Genomic DNA, 22,440 nt, shown 5'->3' on the forward strand with positions numbered 1-22,440 from the left:
CCAACTTCTGTTGGATTTAATTCTTTTACTTCTAGTATTGATTCTTTTGTTTTGGAAGATAATGTTGGCATTTTGGAGGGAAACTATTCATATATCTGTGTGACTCATACGTCATGTAATTCTATTATAACTATCACTTGGCGTTTACCTTTTTTGTAGGCTTTAAAAAAATTCTAGTATTTCTTAATTAATCTTATTTTTCAATCCTCCACCCCATTTTTTCTTTGAAATGTCTCTTAAGGAACCATATTTAAGAATTTACATAGTGCTTCAAGTTTAGAGCCATGGTTTGTATGTATCTTTTTTAGCTATATGTGTATAGTTATGATACATTAGCAGAATTTGTGGCATAGTACATAAATTTGAATACTAATTCTATTTATTCATTCATTCAATATTCACTTCCAGGGGATTAGGGGACTAACTTAGAGGCAGTGGTCCACATTTTAGTTCATTTTTTATTCCCTATTATTAGCTAAAGGAAAGACTAGGAGTTTCTAGTTCTACAACCAAGTTTGTTATTACAAATATTTTATTAAAAACTTATTCCCTTTTTACGTTTGTAAGTCAATATGTAAAAAAAAAAAACTGACTTCTTTTTGAGGTCCTCATAAAAAGGGAATTTTTGACTGTTTCTTAGACTATTTCTTTTATTTGTGTTATTTTTACCCTAATGCCTAATGATCATATTGATATTCTGTCATTATATTGATATTATTATTGATCATTTGTGATACATTTAAAATTTTGTAGACAGACCTCTTTCCAAGTATAAAACCTCAAGAACAGAAGAAAAGTCTAGTGGTGAAAAATGAAGCATGCTCGATTTCACAATCTGTGGCCATCACATATTCTTTATTCCAGGAAAAGAAGATGTCTTTGGTAAGTGTTACTTTCAAGTAGAGAAAATTTTTAAATTTATCTAAACATGTATTTTATCAGTTTTTCTGTATCAAAGTTGTGACTTGGGATAAATTTCTTCTGATCCTACAATATTTTATATTGTTTCATTTAATATTTAATTTTAGAGCAGAATGTCATTTTCTTTTTCTGCTAAGCTTACATCTGTCAAGTAAAAACTGCAAGAATAGTTTTACTATGATTATCTCATATCAGAGGTACTGATAAACATTTATAGCTTAGGGATATTAGAGCAGCCATATTTTAAGACTATCTTTTTAGTGGGATTAATAGTTAAAAAACTATTTGTAGTGATAAGAAATAATCTCCAAGGCATATTGTTAAGTAAAAAGGAAGATGCAGAGCAGTGTAAAAAACAAGCATATAAATGTTTATGTGTATACACATGCGGCGCATAATGATGTTTAGGTCAACGATGGACCGCATATATGAGGGTGGACCTATAAGATTAGTGCTAAATAGCCTAGGTGTGTAATAGGCTATACCATCTAGGTTTGTGTAAGTACACTCTATGATGTTTGTACAATGATGAAATTGCCTAAGAATGCATTTCTCAGAATGTATCCGTCTGTATATGCATATTTATATATTCACATATCCTTGAGTATGTATATAAAAATACATAGAATATCTCTGGAAGGACGTTAGAACTTGCTTTTTACTCTATATCCTCTAGTGTTGTTCTATTTTTTTTAACCATACCTGATGCTCTTTGAAAAAATCTATGCTCTGTGAAAAATGGCCATACTTAATGTTTCTTCATTGTTCTGGCATAAGTCCTTAAGGTTTTTTTAATATACAAAATGTAGAGTATATCTTAATGGAATAGGGACAGAATGAGGCTTCCAGCTAAGTTTAAATTCCTATCCTCTCTGACATTAAATTGATTTGGAACAGGCTATATGGTCCAGTGCCTGTTCTATGGTCCAAAATTTGGTGTATCCTCCAAATTTTCTGAATAAAGTGCATTCTAATACTCAGCCATGATAGGGTTCGTGTGTTGTGTTACATATTCATGGTTAAAAATGTGAAGAGTGGTATCATCTTCATTTATGCCTTTTGCTGTTTTTTGGTTGTGTATTATTGTGTAATATCGTGGTATAATTATCTGTACCTCCCAGGAGTCTGAGAGGGTCTTTCTAGTTAACCACAAAATTAAACATGCCTAAGGACTAATTAATCAGGAGCAGTAATACAATTAGTTTTAGGTAATTTGATGCCTGGTATCAAATAACGCTGATATTAGGCACAAATGGTGCACACTATCTAGTAGAAAAGCGTAGACAATTAATGAAAGTAATTTAAAACCTACCTTTGAAGGATGCAAATATTGCTTTAAATGCTCTATTCTGTAAAAGTATCAACATTCACAAAAATACAGTCCAAATTCATATTTCCAAGATGTTTTAAAAGAGAGTGTAATGAAATAATTTGGAACTGAGTGACTAAACTTTTGAGTGTTTAAAAGAATGTTTTATATAATACATATCTTAAATAGATTTGGAGCTTCATTTGTTTAAAAAGCTACATAAATATATAACACTGTCCTAAATTTAACACAATTCGTGTCAAGTTCAATACTAGGTAAATGATGACAGCCCTTGTCAAATTGTAGTTATTATTTTATTATTAGAGCCAATTTAAAACACCTATTAAAGTCTTCTCAAGAACCTTTTATAGAATGCATCTGGATTATGTTATCACTAAGCATTTTAGGGTTTGTCTTTTTGGAAATTCATGTAACTAAAGTACCACGTGTTATTTCAAGTATATAGAATATTGGATTACAGTTTACTATATTTTCAAAATGTTGCAGCAGCTATTAGACTTACATAGAATGACTACTCTCTGCCACTAATAGGTTTTTAAAATGAATAATTACAGAGGGACTAGGATTAATTTCTTAGCTAAAGCTGGGTGACTGTTTTATTCAATATAATAAGTATAAAAAGTAGAACCTGTGGAGTTCTATAATGTGGGTAGTTTTAAAGAAATAGTTAAAATGAAAATTTTGAGTGAAGGTTTAGTCCACTGTTTATTTCTCAGTGAACATTTATTGCCTGAAGGTTTTGGACATTTTATTTCCATACAGTACAGTGGGAACTTTTAAAAACTCACTGGATGTTTTGGTGCTATTTCTCTAGCAAAGTATAGCCGAGAACAAGAGTCTGCCTCTCACAGCAGTTGGCATGCACTTATTCCAAGCACTGAGAGCTGGCTACCCACTCGATATGGAGCGAGCAGGCCTGACTCCAGAGGTTCAGAAGATTATTGCTGATGTTATCCGAAAGCCTCCCATCAACTCAGGTGACCCTCCTCTGCAGCCTTAATGACTTGAGTCTTGGAACCCAGATGAAGTAAACAAGCAATCCACTGTTCTTCACTTTAACAGCATTAACCCTTTATGCAACTATGAAAACTTGACTTTTGGAATGCTTTTTATTGTTTTAGAAAAACAGTCTTTCTTCCCATTATCACTCACAGGAAAGTCTGCATCCGAGCAATTCTTGTTTTCCTTTTCAGCTTCGGATTACAACTTCCACACCCATCTCAAAACAGTGCACTTTCATCCTTTCTAATTTCTACCTTATCACTTGAATTCAAAAACACATTTTTTTCCATATTCATTCCCCATAGCTTATGGACTCCTAGTTTTCCCCTAAATCTTTCTGATTCCTTGTCACTGATTTCACATAAGTAGCTTTTTTAATCAGTAGAGTCAGTGGTATCAGTCTCTGTGATGTTGAAGGGATGGACCAAGTTCTCTAGGTCCCTTGTAGAAGGATTTCCTCTTGTCTCTTTGCTGCAGAACCTCACTTATACTCATGGAAATGTGTATAATTGTGCTTGCCCTGCAGAATTTGTTTTAATATGCCTATTTTTAATTATCATCCATTTTTTTACAGAAGTAAAAGATGAGGAACATTAGAGGATTTTCCCCCCTAGATGTACAAATATAAACTGGGTGTGTTATAACTCAATAAACCTGATAAATTTTTTCAGACTATTAGGACAGGGCAATGGACATACAAAAAGCCTTATCACCAAAGCTGCAGTGCAAATACTTTAATTTTTTATTACCTCAAATTCTTTCCCGCTTGGGAACAACTATACACTTCCCCCCAAAAATTTGGAAATAAGAGAAATAAGATCACTCTCTGGAAGCATCATCAGGACTATACTTAATTGATCGGAACAAAGATATTGAAGTCGCCTTAAAAGGCAGCATTAATTCTAGGCTTGAGCAAGACTTGACTGAAGGTCTAAAGAAAGAAGGCCTCCATCTCTTGCACTGATCAACCGTGAAAGCACAGGAGAGATGCAGGGGCAAGTTTGGGCAGTGGTCATCTCAGTTAGTTCCCGAGAACTAAAGTTTTTCTTTTTACTATAGCATGTAAAGGTTGTACTTACTGCCAACTATTTAAAAGAAAGAAATATGCCATTTCTAATCCTGGCCAGTGAGACTTCAAGTATATTAAGGGCCTGTTGATAAGTTATGTCAAGATCTTATTTGAGGAAGATGCCTTAACAACTATTTCTGCTTCTATATCATTTCTTACCTTTCTGGTTATGATTTGATTTCCCACGTAGATCTGTCTATAGGGAAAATATGCACTAGTCATGCTACTCTGGATACTTATCTTTGTGATAACTGTGAATTCATAATTGTAAATTAATGAATTGGCATTTTGTGAACTTGGTTAATGTAGATCTATTAAGGTTAAGTTAGATTTCTAAATCTGAAAACCTCAGAGCCAAATCCTGGATTGTGATAAAATATCCAAGATAACTCAGCTGTGAGTCATCTTATGAGAAAGCTAGCCATTTTTCCTGGTCACATTCCAGTCTTTCTAACTGCAGCAGCCATTTTCCTAGAAATTAAGGCAGAGAAAGGAAACAGTAGTTACTTCGTAGGATTAGAATTATGATTATATAAAACCTCTCTTTCTCCAATGCAAATAGAAATAGTATTTTAGAGAAAGTCAAAGACTCAGATGTCTTCTTGATTTTAATACTCTGGAACTGTTTTTTCCTTTATATATATATTATAATCTCTCAGGACTTAGAGATATATGTGTCTTTTGATGTGCTGTTGGATAGTAGACAGTATTCTCAGAAAGAATTCGTGCAGGTTTTTTTTTTTGTTTTTTTTTTTCCTGTTGACAATCATGTGTGCTATCATTTGGCTGCCTTCCTTAAATCCTGAAGACTGACGGATGGTGTTAGCTTGGTCAGTAAGAGAAAAGGCTCTGGTAACAGCTGACCTGTTTCAGGTCTTGGTTCTACCATTTCAGAGCTATGTTACCTTAGGCAAAGTACCCAATCTCCCTAAGCCTCAGTTTCCTCATCTCTAAAACAGGGAGGGCTAATATTGCCTTTCTTACAGAATTGTGAGAAATAATTAGATACTGTACAGAATGCTCTGGCACTTGCTAAGTATTTCATAACTGGTGATGGTGGCACTGGTGGCATTGGTGGTGAATATGATCATGATGATTGAAGAAGTAGATGGTAAAATCTTATGGCTTCTTAAAAATACCCTCTACATATGATTACTTTTATACTCTACCCTTTTTAGTAGCTAATTAAGAAAATATGAAGTTAATAAGTATACAAGCAGGGAGGTTTCAAAACTGTATTTTATAGAAACATAAAACATTAATAATTCAGGCAGGTTTTAATTATCTCTTTTCAAGTACTAAAGAATTCTTGGGCAAATATTCTTGAATGACATAAAATGGATGTTCTAATTTCAGTTCATTATTGGCAGGGGAAAATGGTAGAGGAAGATTTAAGATTCTATTATTCAGCCAAGTACTGACAACGTATATTTTATTTGGCTATGGTGAACAATCGAGGTACTGCTAATTTGCTTTCTAAATCATATAGTTGTAAAGTTATAGAATTTTAGATTTGGAAAGGAAATTGGGTGAATTCGTTAAGTTTTCACTTTCCTGCTCCCACCCTGTTTCAGAAATAGGAATCTGAGGCCTAGAGAGTTGCGGATTGTTTTAATGTCATGTCAAGGCTAATGTGACTGAGCGTTTTTCTTTTTACTATATCATGGTAAAGTTGTACTGCCAACTATTTAAAAGAAAGAAATAATGCAGTTTCTAATCCTGATACAGGATTTGGGTTTATAAGCCTCTAATTGATGAGAAAAATAAATGTAGTTAATTATAATCAGTTTACTATCTTTATATATTTAGTATCTTTAAATATTCTCTACTATATCTAGAACCCTCTCTTATTTTGAGTTTAGCAATTTCAATTTCTGATGTTAGATAACTTTTTAAGTTAAGAAATACTAAAATCAAGCAGAACATATAATGAAAAATTCTCTTGATAATTGCACAGCCTTATTCAATATATATCAGGAAGATGAGAAAAATATTTGTAATCAATAGTGACTAAAGCATTAGTTAAAACATTTTTCTTTACCACTGTACACTGAGTATAGCAAATGAATTTTCATTCAGTGATAAATATTAAGTTGAAATTCCAAAGAACAATAGAGAACACTTTTAAATATACTTATTAAACACTTATTTCATCTTTCTGTCAATACACTGTATATAGGTTGTGCATATAATATGTAAAAGTAAATTATTGTAGTTTACTTCCAGAACCAAAATTGAGAAAGTTAAGATTGTGAGAACCATGAGCTCTAACTTTTATTTCTTTTGATTGTACATTTATAGTCTATAAGATGTCATTTATTATGTTAAATTTTACTTTTGAATTCTTACTTTTCCTTGATAAAATAGTATTTGTTCTCTTACTGGAGAAAACATTGTTGAGTTATAAATTATAATAAGAAATGAAGATATACATGCTACATTAATGAGTCAGATATGTTATTTTCATCTTTTATTTAACTAGAGCCATTTCACGTAATTCAGTGTTTTAATGAACAAGTTTGGCATTTAAATTTGGCACAATCCTGAATGAGAATTTTCTATATTTTATTATGGCATACATAATCTTATACCTAAAAATAGAGTATTTGTGAATTGAGAAATCATATCTATTTTCATGCTGTTAAATTTTGTCTTTGTAACTTAATATTTAAAGGAATCCTGTACCTTTTTATTCTTTTAGTTTTTCCATGTTTATAAAATTTTAAGCTTTTTCTTTTATGAAGTTGAGATTCTAACTATGCTTAATTATAAATTAAGCAAGACATTTAATGAGGTGCCTGGATAATATTTTGAATGATTTCATTCTCCCATTCTTTATGTGCATGTAACTGGAAACTCAAGAGTGGTTTCCAAGGGACCTGCCACAAAAGTAAAGGTAACACAATCTCTCTTGAGGCACTGAAGGAGTGTAGCCAGTGTCCATGATTTCGTTCTCCAGGAGATGTGTTCAGCACTAGTTTGCGTGGACAGTTAGGACAGAGTAAGATGCACCTTTAAAGCTAGATGCCACTTATTTGCATATGCTTATTATAGGATGACTTTAAGATAAAAATATAAAGGGTACTTATAGCAGTGTGTAAGTAAATATGTGAATTTTCTAATTATATCTAGATATTAGATTCTAATTATAGTATAACTTTATACTTTTATTAAATCATTAACAGTGGTTTAAAACCATAGGCAAATGTTTATATATCATAATTTTGTGAAAAGAAGACATTCTAATTTTAGAAATAGAGTGTTTCAAATGGGATAAAGTATCTTATTTTTTCTTTTCAACATAATTCCTTTAGCCCATGATGCTGTGATAGTTTAAGATTGTGTGGATGTTCCCCAAAAAACTGGTTTATAAATTTACAGTATGGTGAAATTAAGGATGTGTAGTTTATTTATCCAATATTTAAATACCTACAAGAAGAAAATGAATTTAATACAATGTAAATTGTGTTAGTTGGCTAGAGTGCGGGAAAATTTGTATGGTTTTTCTAGAGCAGCACTATCCAAAAAGAAATATAATGTGAGCCACATATACAATTTTAAATTTTCTTGTAGCCACATTAAAAAAGTAAAAATAAACAGATGCAATTAATTTTAATTATATAATTTAATTAACCTAATGTATTAAAAACACTTTCAATATATAATCAATATAAAAATTATTCATAAGATAATTTTATGTATTTTTTTTAACTAAGCCTTTGAAATCAGTTATGTATTTCACATTCACAGCATATTTCAATTCTGATGCTAAATTTTAATTTGAAATACTTGATCTGTGTTTAGCTTTCATAAAATTTACAATTGAATAAAGTAGATGAAGACACCCAGTTTGTTCCAAACATACTTAAAAATTTTCTGATAACTGAATCAAGTATCAGTTTTCCAGTTTAATTTTAAATTAATTAGAATTCTTAAAATTAAGAATTGAGTTCCATAGCCACACTAGCCACATTTCAAGTGCTCAGTAGCTACATGTGGTTAGGGGTTATTGTATTGGACAGCACAGTTATAGAGGTAGTTTAGCAATATATATCAAAATATAAAATGTGTCTAGCCTTTGAACTAGCAGTCTCACTTTTAGGAATCTAGAAATATGGAAAGATACATATAATATAGTGTTCCTTAGAAGATTTTTTTCCAAAAAAATTGAAGACAAATGAAAGGGAACTCAAAGTAAATTCTGATAGACACATGCAAAAGAAGACTCTTGGGCCATTAAAAAATGATGAAGTAGTAAAATTGGTGGAATTTCCATGGTAATGACCAAGGGACAAATAAAGCTTTAGTGTGATTGATAGATATGATAGTCACATTGCTGATTTTATTAGATTTAGAGGTAATCTTATCTTTCCAAGATTTTGATTAGCGTCAGTTTTACATTTTAAAACTTTAGAGTACAGGCTAAATAATTAGGTATCCCACTGTTCTAGTTTCTATTAGCTGTGGAACCTTCTCTTCCTGTTTTTTTTTTAACTGCAGTTTTTGGGGAAGTCCTGGAGAACAATGATAAGGTCTTTGGAAGAAAAGAGAATATAAACCTGAAAACTGTAATAATCTAAAGACCACTTTTTCATGGTGGCATTTAAAAATACTTGGTTTTTTGGGCTGGCCCCGTGGCTTAGCGGTTAAGTACGTGCTTTCTGCTACTGGCAGCCCGGGTTCGGATCCCGGACGTGCACCGACGCACCGCTTCTCTGGCCATGCTGAGGCCGTGTCCCACATACAGCAACTAGGAGGATGTGCAACTATGATGTACAACTATCTACTGGGGCTTTGGGGGAAAAAAAGGAGGAGGATTGGCAATAGATGTTAGCTCAGAGCCGGTCTACCTCAGCAAAGAGAGGAGGATTAGCATGGATCTTAGCTCAGGGCTGATCTTCCTCACCAAATAAATAAATAAATAAATAAATAAATAAAATTACTTGGTTTCTGATTGTGAATTTGAATTGAGTGTCAGAAATGTTTGATAGCAGTTTTATAAATTACATGAAGATGAGTGAATAGGTTCTAACTGCTTAGTTTTACCACACTCTAGAGTATTGCAGATGAATGTGATGTTGGAAGAAAGGGCTTGAGACATACATAGTGTTCTGTAGGAGATTGCTACACATCTATAAAAGGTGTGGAGAGACTGACACAGTCGGAATCAGTTCTGTTGAGTTACAAAAATTAAAAATTCCTTGATTCTGGAAATAAGATATATCTTTCCCAGAAAACTCACTTAGTTAATATGCATTTTAAATAATTGATGTGTTTTGTTATGCCGTGATGTCCATTGAAAGGATCCTTTTCATTAGCATCTTATTTACAAGTATGATTAGCTTCTATTTTAAGAATAAATTATTTTCAAAAAATTAACTTGTAATTGATATCAGGAATTTGAAGCATAATTCCTTTGGAAACAATTCTGTGAATGGTGGTTTTGATTTTTAGGGCAGGCCACAAAAGATAGTTTGAAACAGCGCCAGCCTGGTGGCATAGTGGTTAAGTTCGAGTGCTCCGCTTCAGCAGCCCGGGGTTCACAGGTTTGGATCCCAGGTGCAGACATACGCACCACTTCTCAAGCCACGCTGTGGTGGTGTCCCACATATAAAGTAGAAGAAGATGGGCATGGATGTTAGCCCAGGGCCAATCTTCCTCAGCAAAGAGAAGAGAATTGGCAACAGATGTTAGCTCAGGGCTAGTCTTCCTCACACACACACACACACACACACACGCACACACACGCACACACACAATAGTTTGAAACATAATTAGGCACTGACTTGTCTTTGGGTCTTGGAGGCAGTTAGTGCAGGTGATACAGGAGTGAGGGGGACACCTTTTACTCCATTTCCATTCTGTAGGACTATAAGCATTTGAAAGAGGAACTTTTTTTTGGCCACCTTCCTCCTCCTTTTCTACAAAATATTTCACTATATCCAGCTCATAGGTTTTCTAAAATATTCTGTGTAATTTATTTTTAAATCTTATTTTTTCATCCTTTACAGATATGAATAAAACTAAACTAATTAGAATGTTTGTTCCTGAAAACATTGACACATACCTTATCTTCATGGCAATTGAGATCCTGAAAAAAGATTGTGACAACAGCCTGTTATGCCAGCCTTCATGTGATTCCAACAAAAAGAGGTGTTTCCCCAGCTCTGAAGAGAGCTGTTCCAGTTCTAAGAGAAGCAAGGAAGAAGTAGCCGCTAATACCAAGGTGTTAATTATATGTAGAATTTTCATAAGGTGTCAGTTTGTTCAATTTGCAGATTCTAATACTACAATGCTGTACTTTTTAAACTGTTATAAATTCTGATATAAGGTTGCTTTTTTATCTGTGTGCTATGTTTCCTTTGCTTGTCATAAATCTGATCTGAGAAAAGTGATTTTTTAAATGATAGAGAAAGGGGAATGTAGTCATCTATTTAGCTTATTGTGTGGAATGTCAGCTTAAATTTTACCTCTACATTTTATTGACTGTGTAGCCTAGAAATTCTCTTGCTTTTGTAGATGTAGTTAATATTGGCTTTAAGCATATGGCAGTTGATGTGCTTAATGAAAGTGAAAACACATTCTGTTAGAAATACCCGCCAAAGTGATGTGTCTCTCGTTCGGTCATTGGTCATGCTCTGTTCCTGTTATACTGAATATCTCAGGTACAAGGGTAATTGTTGCTTATGGTCCTGAGCATATCCCAGTGAACTTTTTGCATGATTGGAGAAAGACCATGAATTTAGTATTATTCTAGATGGTACAATTGATTAAAATCAAATGCTTTGAAAATTATTGCTCTATGTGTAGTGTGAGATAAATAGTAATCAGAAGATAACTGTTCTTTGACAATGTGACTCTATTAAATGATTGCATAAATTTGAAAATTTGACCTTCAGTATCTTCCAGGTCCAAAATTACATGACTCCATGATTAAAAGTTTGTGAAAACTAATAATTAACTAAAAAATTATTTTAGTTTCTAGATGATAAATTCAGCATGGTAGTAGGTGGTTGCTAATATTTATATTAGAGAATTAGGGACTCCATTTCAGTTCTAAGGTCATCTTTGTAGGATTTCCAACAGTTAAACTCCTTTTCTCAGTAGCTTAAAAATAAGAAGAATTGGTCTTTTTAAGTTCTGTATCTCAGTTAGGTTTTTATATAGTCATGTCCTAGATAACCTAATAAAGTTTACTTAATTGGAATTCTTTACATTATTTTGATAGTTGAACTAGCTGTAAGAAAGGCATTAAAGAAAAGATATGTTGGGTGGTGTTAGTGAAATTTGGCTTCTATTCCCAGCCTTTTATTTCTGAAATCTGTATCAGGTGCCTAAGACCTTATTTTTTCCCAACTTCTACCTTTCAATACATGAAAAGGAACAACTTGTTATTTTTCCTGAATATTGAAGCATATTTATAGTAAGATATTATTTTAACCACACATCAACATTTTTGCTTTTCCCTTATTGAAATAACATCAGATGTCTACAACAGAGTGGGATTTTTGGGGAGTGGGTGGAAATCATACTAAGCCTACTGGATTTAGCCCTTTTTTTCCCCATTTAGGGGAACAAGGATGTTGGGGCTGGGAAGCAGATTAAGAAGTGAAGGAGCCAGCCAAACTATTTTTCTTACATTTGCTTCCTGGTATAGAAAGCTACTGTGAATACTGTAGAGTCTGTTGGAGGCCTAGTTTCAGAATCTTTCATAGGTTAACATTCACCTTCTCTACTGACCTGGGTTGTATCCCTTTTTTATTTCGTTTTATAATTATGAGATTCTGATAAAGAATAATGTCAGAACAAATTCTTTTTATTAGTAGATGTACTGTTAGTTTACATCTATTGTGATTGCTATTAAGATAGAAGCTCAATCATGCCTGTGTTTAATGGAGGAAGGTTATGTCTTGATTATTGGTAGTTCTGATTAAATATACATAGGTACACAGTGGGTTCTTTCAATATGTAGTTTGTTTTTGTTTTTGTTATTTTTGGTGAGGAAGATCAACCCTGAGCTAACATCCACTGCCAATCTTCCTCTTTTTGCTGAGGAAGATTAGCCTTGAGCTAAGATCTGTGCCCACCTTCCTCCATTTTGTACATGGGATGCCACCACAGCACGGCTCGATAAGCGGTGCGTTGGTCCACGCCCGGGATGCAAACCCGCAAACCCTGAGCTACTGGAGTGGAGCATTGGAACTTAACCTCTACACCACTGGGCTGGCCCCAAATATGTAGGTTTTTTTTGTTTCTTGAAAGTTTTCTTATATTATAGTTTTAAAAATTTTATTTCAGGAAATTTTTCTTAAATTTTACTTTTTAGTATTTTTGTCCCATTGCTTTGCATTTCTTCCTCAGGGGCTCCTGCTATCTCTATGTTGGATCTTCTTTGCCTAGCTTCAGTTTTTGTCACTGCTCATGAATTCCTTTTAGTTCTTCATTTCTTTTTAATTTAAAATTGTTTTTTTCTTTTTCACCTTTCCATTTCTCTTTGGACATAATCTGTTGTATTTATTGCTATGTTTCTCATAATTTAGTATTCACGTCTATAATTTTTTTCTTTTATTTCTAATTCTTTCCTGAGCTTTCCCCCTCAGCTTTGAGTTTTTCTGATTTTGATGTATGATGTTCTTTCTTGTTTTGAATCATTTTCTTAATGTTTTTCAGTTTATTGTGAGAGATTACAGTTTTGTTCTGTATCTCAGCAAGTCTTTCTGGTGTCTGGGATTTGATCTTGATACTTTTCTGTTGCTCATTTTCATGTGAAATTAGTTTTCCTGCACTTTCAAAAGAATACATGGTTCAGGATAGTTTTTCCAAGTTTACAGAGCTCTCTCTTCTGTTTTTTTGTGTAATGTTCAAAATACGGAAACTTGGTTTATGAGATATACTCTTCTGCCACTTGTACCTGAGCTTTCTCTTCCCTATGTCTCTGTTAAACCTGATTTTGGTTTAACTCCAGCAGCTCTCCACGTGTGGGACCCTCTCCTGGAAGGCAGCATTAGCTGCTCAGGAGAGGTCACAGGGCCGGCTGCTCTAGCCACTTCAGACACTGCTGCGGACCACTTCAGTCACCTGCTCTTGGGTTGGGCAGAAGCCCTCCCACTTTCAGACGCTGTTCTCACATTAATCTATTGTGCTTCCCGTTGTATACCTGTGGGCTGTTCTGGGGTTCCCCTGTGCTCAGGCACCGCACTGCTTGTCTCTGCTTTCTCTCATGCAGGTCTTATGGCTGAGGTGGTTTGTCTTCACGTGCTTATAGTTTGGGTTTCCTGAGGATACTGTTAAACTTAGTTTCGTTGTACACGATGAATTTTTGCTTTTGCTATCTAGTTGTCTCTGTTTTAATGCTGGATTCAGAGAAATTAAAAAACTGCTGCTGCAACCATCTTCCCAGAACCTTCTCCTCCCGTATCACTTTTTTCCTTTTTATTTTCCTTGACTGCCTGAGAGAGTGATATTTTCTGTCCTGCCGCTGAGTTTCATTATAAATTAAAATATACAATGTTATTTATAAACTATTTTAGATACTCAGAAAAAATGCCTTATGGATAATATTATTGTAATCATTATTATTAAAATTCAGTACTTCAGAGTAATAAAAATTTTCTTAAGCTTTTTTAGGCATAGTTTTGGGGGTTTTTTTGCTAAGAAAATAGTGCCTGCCTTAACTATTTTGTATTCCGTAAAAATGTCAAAGGTTGATGGAAGGCATCCTTGTGATTTTTCACTGAAAGACAAGAGTCACAGAAGTTCACTAAGGCTAACTTCTTGGAATCAGCCATCCAGCGATCCAGAAATAGAAGATTTACTTATAGATACTCATTCACAGGCAAAAGTAATTTAATAACATAGTTTTCATGACATATACCTCAGGCTTGATAACTCATGTTTAGATTTATCTTAGTTTTAGATGAAATTAAATATGAATATAACACGTATTTATTTGCTTACATACATATGTGTACATGTAGTCAGCAAGTGAGTTAATGTTTTGTATTCTCAACTTAATGATAATAGCTTGTTAATAGAATTTGGAGTATCAAAAAATGTAAATACCCCCTTAAAATTTTATTATGATTGCTAGGAATTCTAGTCTTCTACTGATGAAAGACGTAGTCACTGAAAGGCATTGTTTCTGTCAGGTGACTTAGACTTCATAATTAAAGCCTCTCCAGATACTCATTGTTGAGACTAAAAAGATACACTCAATGGAAGTAAGCATTTTCCCCCTTTCTCAGTGAAATAAGATCGTTATTATAATTATAGAATAAGTGCTGAATATCACATTCTGTAGAAATGTTATAGAAGGTGAAAGACTTTAAATGATATTAGCTACCAATTAATGAGTGCCAAGCATAAGTTAGAATGTGTGTTGATATTGTGCATATATTCTCATTTAATTCTTCAGATAATCCAGTGATGTTACGTACCATTATTCTCATTTTCAGTGTGAAGAAGTTGAGGCTTAAATAACGTTCATAAGGTCATACATTTAGCAAGTGACTCAATTAGAACTCAAACTTAGTTCTGTCTGATTTCAAAGTTCCTGCTTATTCTATGGTATTTGGCTACAACAAGACTTAGGGTTTTTTCCTCTGTTCTGTTGCTGTTCGGATGTGTGCTCTGTTTTTCTTTTTGGCTTTGCTATAATCTTCACCCAGTGAAGTTTCCTTCCTCCCAGTGCACTCTGGGGTTCAAACTCTAGTTGCAAGCAACTGTAGTTGTTTATGGCTACAATGGATTTTGATATTAAGATCTTTTGGGAAGAATAAATATTTTGGGCCAGTTTTATCTCTACCAGCCCTTTTCTGTGTCACTTTCTGTCCCTAATATTTATTATTTCTTAGTCAGACATTATAGTATCGTACACTGTATATAAATCTCATCTGTTCTCCTGGTCTTCTCTTCCCTGTGAGGAAATAGGTACCTGGGAGAAAAGTTGCTATCTTAGCCAAGTTTTTTCTTTAGCTTTTACTAATGTGTGACTAGCCCTTTCTTCTACACTGGATTTCTTTAATTAAGCTGGAACAGCTAACAGTTTTTACCGTTTTTTAATATAAGGTTTCACAGTTTTCTGCCAAAGATCTTTTACTTGTTTTCCCCATCCTTAAGTGTTTTGAAACTGATTTTAAACATAGAAAACATAGTAAAACATAGCAAGCCGTTGATGAACAATATATAGATATAGTCTTCATTCTCGAAATGGAATAAATTATACTTTTATTCCTTAGGCTAACAGAAACATCGTAACTTCAATGAGGCCACCTTATCATAAAGTCCTTCGAATAGTTCCAATAACTAACTCTGCTGGATTCCACAGTGTACTTGTGTTAGAATAATTTCTTTGTCACATTAGTTTGAGGATCTAGTGCTCAAACTGAGATAACACAAATTAATACCATGTTAGTCTTAAGGATCACTTACCTACTTAAAATTGTTTTATTTTTTTTTCATGTGCAGGTTGTATAGTACACAGCACTGCTTTTGGGTTCATAAAAACATTGTTTTTTGGGGCCGGCCCTGTGGCGTAGTGGTTAATTTCCCACGCTTCACTTCGGCGGCCCTGGGGTTCACGGGTTCGGATCCTGGGTGAGGACCTACACACCACTTATCAAGCCATGCTGTGGCAGGCGTCCCACATGTAAAGTAGAAGAAGATGGGCGTGGGTGTTAACCCAGGGCCAATCTTCCTCAGAAAAAAAAGAAGATTGGCAACAGATGTTAGCCCAGGGCTACTCTTCCTCACCAAAAAAAAAAAATTGTTTTTCAAGGATGTTTAACTTAGGGTTCTGAGACTTCATTTGGTGCATGAGATCCCTAAAACTGTGCAAAGTATTATGTATACATTTGTCTTTTTTTCTCTGAAGTGGATCTCTGTAGTTTTTAGCAGATTCTCAAGAGTGTATGAGACAAAAAACAATTTTTTTCCATTTATTCAGCAGATGTTTTTTGAGTATCTATTATGTTTCAGCAACTCTGCAAGGTACTGATGATGAGTGAACCACTCTGTTAGTCTGTTTACCGTTGTAGATGTAGAAGTTATTTGCTTTTTCAAACGCCTAATATAACTCCGTGTGTGTGTGTGTGTGTGTGTGTGTGTGTGTGTGTGTGTACCTGCCCAGGCAGATACCTTCCTTGGAATATTAAATTCACCGTTTTGATCAACCCAAAGCAAATATACCATGGGACATAGATCTAAAATAATATTCAGTTCTTCCCTTCCCAAATGAGTGTCTCTACACTTGAGTGTCTAAGAATAGATAATAGGATAACAAGTAATGGCCTAAAGAAATGATATAGTGATTTTGTCTCTCTTTTATTTGCTTATTGATCCAGAAATAAATTTTATAGATCTCATTATTTTGTTTTGTTTGGCAAGGGAAGGGTGGTGGGTATATATGCAGTAACCCATGTTACTTTTTGTAACTGCCACACATTTTCAACAGTACAAATGTTTCTTTTTCTGTTTCTTTCCTACAGACTTCATCTTGAAGCCTCTACGAGAAAATCCAAGAGAAAATTCGATGTGTGGTTTGGCAAAGGGAACAAGACCTTATTAACTACCAGCAAAAAATCAATGGTCAAAACAAAAAAGAAGGGTCTTTTTAGTTAAATTGGCAATTGCCAGTGGAATTATGTGTGTCTTGCTGTATTATAAAAGGAGAGCTGTATTTCATTTTTGAAAAGAGTGGGGGTTAATATTTCAGTTTAAAAATTATTCTACTCTCAAAGTAAAACTCACGTCTTTATTGAACAGCTGGCATCTTAAAACAGCCTTGTGCAATTCACACAAAGTTGAGTCTTCTGAGAGCCTGAGTGAGTATATCATAGAATAGAATATTAATTTAGTTTCCTTTAAGATTGCTTTAAGAAATGGTGTTACTGCCCTGTGTCCTAATCTCTTTATTTATTTCAACAGTATATTTGGAAAGTGTGATTTGATATAGATAACAGTAGGTGTGCGATGATTGTGTGTGTGATATAAAATATTCTGATATTACCAAAGTTCTGTCTTGTAAATGAAGAAAGCATAGTTATTTTACAAATTGTCTTCTTTATTATCTTTAGAAGAAACTCTTATACACGTTGTTAAATGGTAGTAATGGATCAGACAAGTGAAAATGAAACATTTTGGGTTCCGTGTAGATAGGAAAAAAGACTATAGCAAAGGAGACCAATTGCACTAGGCAGCTATGCACTTCGTATTTTTTATACTATTTCTATTATTTTTCAAATAATAAAAAGTGTCCTTCATACTGAATTTTATAAAGATATATATATTTTTATAAACTTTCATTTACTTAATTACTTTGAGTATTTTATTTTTTAAGGATGTCAGAGTTTGATTCTATCTCTTTGTAGCACATATAACTTAAATATGTAAAAATCACACTCTGACACTGAGCTGGGTAAACCATAGTTAATAGGACTTTAAGCAGTTTACCATATCGCCTTTAATTGACTTTTTTGTAAATAAAAATAACTGTTGTTAATAAAGAAGAAATACATGTATGTTGTAGAAGAACTAGAAAATCCAGATAAGTGAAAAAGAAGAAAATAGAAATCACCAGTAGTTTATGATAATCAGTTAACCCTTTTTGTGTATCTTGCCAAACCTTTTTATATTCATTTCCTTTCTTAGTTTGTTACATGAATAATACATGAATGAATTTTCTTTGTAAAACTTTCAAGCTATGTTTAAACCACAAAAATCCCCCATATTCCCATTTCCCCCACATCCCATTCCCATCCCCTTTCTAGAAGGTGACTCATATTAAATATATGACATGTAGGGGCCGGCCCGGTGGCGCAAGCGGTTAAGTGCGCGCGCTCCACTGCGGCGGCCCGGGGTTCGCTGGTTCGGATCCTGGGCGCGCACCGACGTACTGCTTGGCAAGCCATGCTGTGGCGGCGTCCCATATAAAGTGGAGGAAGATGGGCACAGATGTTAGCCCAGGGCCGTCTTCCTCAGCAAAAAAAGAGGAGGATTGGCGGATGTTAGCACAGGGCTGATCTCCTCACAAAAAAAAAAAAAATAAAATAAAAAATAATACACTTCACAAAAGGCTTACATTGAATTAAAAAATAAATAAATAAATAAATATATGACATGTAGTTCTTTAGTCATTTCTTCTGCATTTACATGCCTTTGCATGAGTATCTATGCATACATTCTTATTTTTCTTAACACAAATGAGATCATGCTATATAATTTTCTGCAACAAACTTTTTTTACTTAATATGTCGTGAAGACCTTTCTCTGTCAGTATATATTGGTCTATCTCATTGTTTTTTACAGCTACATGCTATTCTATTTGGTGAATATCCTATACTTTATATAATTGCTTTTCTATTGGTGATTTTGTCATTTTTTTCTACTTCAGATCGTCTCTAGAAATAGAATTAAAGGGTCAAACATAAACATATTTTTTGTTACTTATAGTTCACTTGAATATATTTTTGAACATGTTTTGTTCCCTGTCATTAGATAGTCTTCCACAGAATCTTTTTTAGTAGCTTTATATAGTACAGTGATTTTCAGAGTGTGGTCTGCAGACTGTTAGGAGTTCCAGAGACCCTTTCAGGGGATCTGCAAAAGCAAAACTATTTTCATAAAACCAAGATATTATTTGCCTTTTGTACTGTGTTGATATTTGCATTGAGGGTGCAAAGCAATAGTGAGTAAAACTCCTGGTACTTTGGTGCAAATCAAGATAATGACACTAAATTGTTGGTTTTATCAGTTCTCAATCTTAAACACACATCTTTGCAATAGTCTGTGTGCTGAAATGGCGAGGATGCATGAAGCTCTTCTACGTACCAGAGTATGATGTTCATCTTCAGGAAAAGCACTCATTTGACTGATTGAGTTGTGAATTGAATTAGTTGCTTTTTTTTCGTGGAATACCATTTTGCTGTGAAAAGAATGACTGATATAAAACTATGATTGGTGATTCAGACTTGGGCATTTGTGGACATTTTCTCAAAATGGAACGAAGTCAGCCTCTCACTTCAAGGAAAACTGGTGGTTATTTGTTGCCAATGATAAAATTTGAGATTTCTAGCAAAATTTATAATTTTGGAAAACTTGTGTCTGCTACCAGGAGTTTGACAGTTTCCCATAACATAAAGACTTTTCTAATGAGGTGGGTAGGATTAACAAATTTTTTTTTTACAGTAGATAATTATTTTTGTCAACATTTAGAAGATCTACATAACTCCGTGAACCGGTATTTTCTGGATGACTATTACGTGAGCTTATAAAATCATGCATGGGTAAAAGATCCATTTGAAGCACACAATGGACCAATGAATTTTAATGTATGTAGCAGAGTATGAAAAAATTCATTTGTATAGTTTCAGATTACACACTGCAACTAATTAGATTACACGCTTAAACTAACACTTGTCCAGTTTTGGTATAGTTTCAAAGAAGAATGTCTACAATTATCTGGAAAGGCTTTAAAATACTCCTCTCTTTTCCAACTACAAACCTGTTTGAGGTCAGACTTTCTTCATATACTACAGCCAAAACAGCTTATCAGAACAGACTGAATGCAGACGCAGATCTGAGAATCCAGCCACTTCTGTTAAACCAGACAATAGTGCCATTCTTCTCACTGTTTGGTGGGGGTGGGGAGGATTTCAAAAAAATGTATTCATGTTAACATGTAATGGACTTAGTACTGTTATTTTTAAACAAATTAATAAATATTTTCTTGAAATTATGTTTTAATTTTTAAAATGGTAAATAGTGATAGATATAACCCACATTAACAGAAGCTCTTGGGTCCTCAATAATTTTTAAGACTATAAAAGGGTCCTGAGACCTAGGAAGTTGAGAACTGCTGATATAGGATTTTATTTTATAGATGTAGTGTGAAGTATTTAACTGATTTTATATTGTTAAACATTAAAGTGGCTTCAATTTTTCTGCTATTTTAAGCATTGCTTTGAACATTCTTGAAATGAAATATGGTATAGTCTCATGCCAAATACATAGCCAGAGGGAGAAGGAAAATTACCTTTTTGGTTTCTGTTATCATCTGTAGTGGACTTCATGCTTTCCCAGCATACATGACTCTTGATTTCTGTTTGGGTTGGTTCCAGGGGGAATAATTCCAACCTGGGTATGAGAATGGCACTTATGACCTCATCTAAGCTAGTCTTTGGCAACAGTTTGGATCTGGGGTGGGCATGTGACCTAAGCTGTTGCAATTAGACTGAATCTCAGGACTTTTTATGGAAATGCTGGAACGAATATGTTCTCTTTTTTCCTGCTGTTATTAATGAGGAAACATGGAACTTGGGAGCATTTGAGCAATTTTAGGATCATAAGGAATCATCCTTTAATGAAGCTGACACTGAGGTAGGCAGGTAGAAACATGGCACAAAAATCAGATTGTTGGTGATGTTTCTGGGCTACTAGTTCATGCCTTTCCTGAAATCAAACATACCTTTGAATATTTCAGATACATGGGGCATTAAATTCCCTTTACTCATGTTAAACCTGTTTGAGTGAGGGGTTTTTGTTTGTTTTTAATTTCCAGTTGTGTGCAGTTGTCACGATAGTACAGTCATGTGATTGACAGACCCCACCAACAGACACAGAAGATATAAGTTTCTTTAATGGCAGAGGATATGGAATCTCAGAGATAGTTCCACAAAGCAGAAGACAGAGCAGCTTGCTCCTAGGCAGAGGCAGAGGCTTCCCAGGTCTCCGAGTTCTCCATTTCCCATCAGTTCCCTCTGGGGTTTTGCTATCTTCCCCACTCCCTGCCCCCACTCTCTACCACCAGAGTGTGTTTTGGAGGCTCTGCTCTATGTACCTGCCTGATCACCAGGTGCAAGTAACTGGTACAGAATGATCTCAGCACATTAGAGTATTTGCTGTAAGAATGGATGAACTGAACTTGAATTTCTCGTGTGTAGCATCATTCTTCAGCAGTCTCAAGCCTCAAGTTTGTCCCATCTTAAAAACAAGCCCTAAGGGACTGGTGACCAGCAAACTGGTCCTTTTGCCTGGAGCTGCTTGCGCCAATAGAAGGAGACCAGGTTTGGAATAGCAGAGCAGAAACTTGATTCGTTGATCAAGGAATATGGAGAAGGAGAGCTCGTGCTCTAAAACTTTCTGCCCTAAGGGAAGGTGAGCAGGGTTCTTATGGGATGTGAAGGGGGAGGGGTCTCTGCATCATCGCTTGGGGCGGGGGGCACTTGAGACATGCCCAGGAAGACACATCTTCCCTTCTTGCTCATTTCCTTTTGTGCATGGCACCCTATTGCCATCTTGGACCTTTCTGTTTTGGACTGGTTCTGCGTTTGGCCATCTGGCAGTTTTCTGCCTTGGTTCCTATAAGCACAACTTAAAAACAAAGCATTAGACATGGGAAATGTTTCAGGGACTTCTCTGGGTGACAAAACCCCTTCCCTGACTAGGTCCTGCTCCTCATTCTTGAGGGGCAATGGATGAAGGTCCGTCTTCCACAACTACTTCCAGCTGACCAGGGATGTTGTATAGAGGAGCAGAATTTATCCCTAGCAACTTTTAGTTATGTTTGGTATGTCCTACCTGGTGGACTCCCAACCTCTCATATCCCTGGGTTAATACCACTTAGAATTGAATAGATTCTAGTATTTTGCTAACAAAGGAAACCAGACAGTTTAGAATGCAAGGTCCAAGGAGGAGAAGAAGAATAGCCAGCAGAGGCCGCAAAAGTGGTAGAAACCAGATCAGGCTGGGAAGAGCCTGGTTAACCCCACTCCAGATCTGTTTTGGTAGGTCTGGTTGGTCTTTTTTATTTAACCAATTAGACTCTTCTAGTAGCCTAGTGGGTCTGTCTGTGATGATGTCATCACTATTTACATAACCCTAAGTTGTAGGTGCCTCTTGGAAGGGCCGTGAGCAGTTTAGGGTACCCAATTGCCAGGCTGGAAGGGTTGGAGGGCCAGGTCCATGGGGCCAGGCAGGACCATTGCCATAAGCTGTGAGCGCCTTCACCATTTCCCCTACCTGAAGAGCATACTCTAGTTGTTCTCCTGTACCTCCGGTATTCCCCATTTGGCTTTTTGACCGGGAGGATTGGAGTATTGTATGCCGATTGGCATGGCCTGAT

The 22,440-nt window shown here is 34.9% G+C and overlaps 1 protein-coding gene across 4 annotated transcripts in view; it reads left to right on the forward strand.

Moving 5' to 3' along the window:
• The window catches only part of WRN (WRN RecQ like helicase), a 123,050-nt gene extending 102,998 nt beyond the window's left edge, over nucleotides 1-20,052 (forward strand). For all 4 annotated transcript variants that reach the window (XM_087418488.1, XM_087418490.1, XM_087418491.1 and 1 more), the window contains 4 exons: nucleotides 754-882; nucleotides 3,066-3,228; nucleotides 10,334-10,548; nucleotides 16,808-20,052. In XM_087418488.1, the coding sequence (XP_087274614.1) occupies nucleotides 754-882; nucleotides 3,066-3,228; nucleotides 10,334-10,548; nucleotides 16,808-16,819 (519 nt within the window). In that variant the 3' untranslated portion in view covers nucleotides 16,820-20,052. The remainder of the gene's footprint in view (nucleotides 1-753; nucleotides 883-3,065; nucleotides 3,229-10,333; nucleotides 10,549-16,807) is intronic.
• Nucleotides 20,053-22,440: the final 2,388 nt, after the last annotated feature.

The sequence above is a fragment of the Ceratotherium simum genome, chromosome 28 (assembly GCF_057802395.1).
Source record: "Ceratotherium simum simum isolate JZ-2026a chromosome 28, ASM5780239v1, whole genome shotgun sequence".
NCBI classification, from domain to species: Eukaryota; Metazoa; Chordata; class Mammalia; order Perissodactyla; family Rhinocerotidae; genus Ceratotherium; species Ceratotherium simum.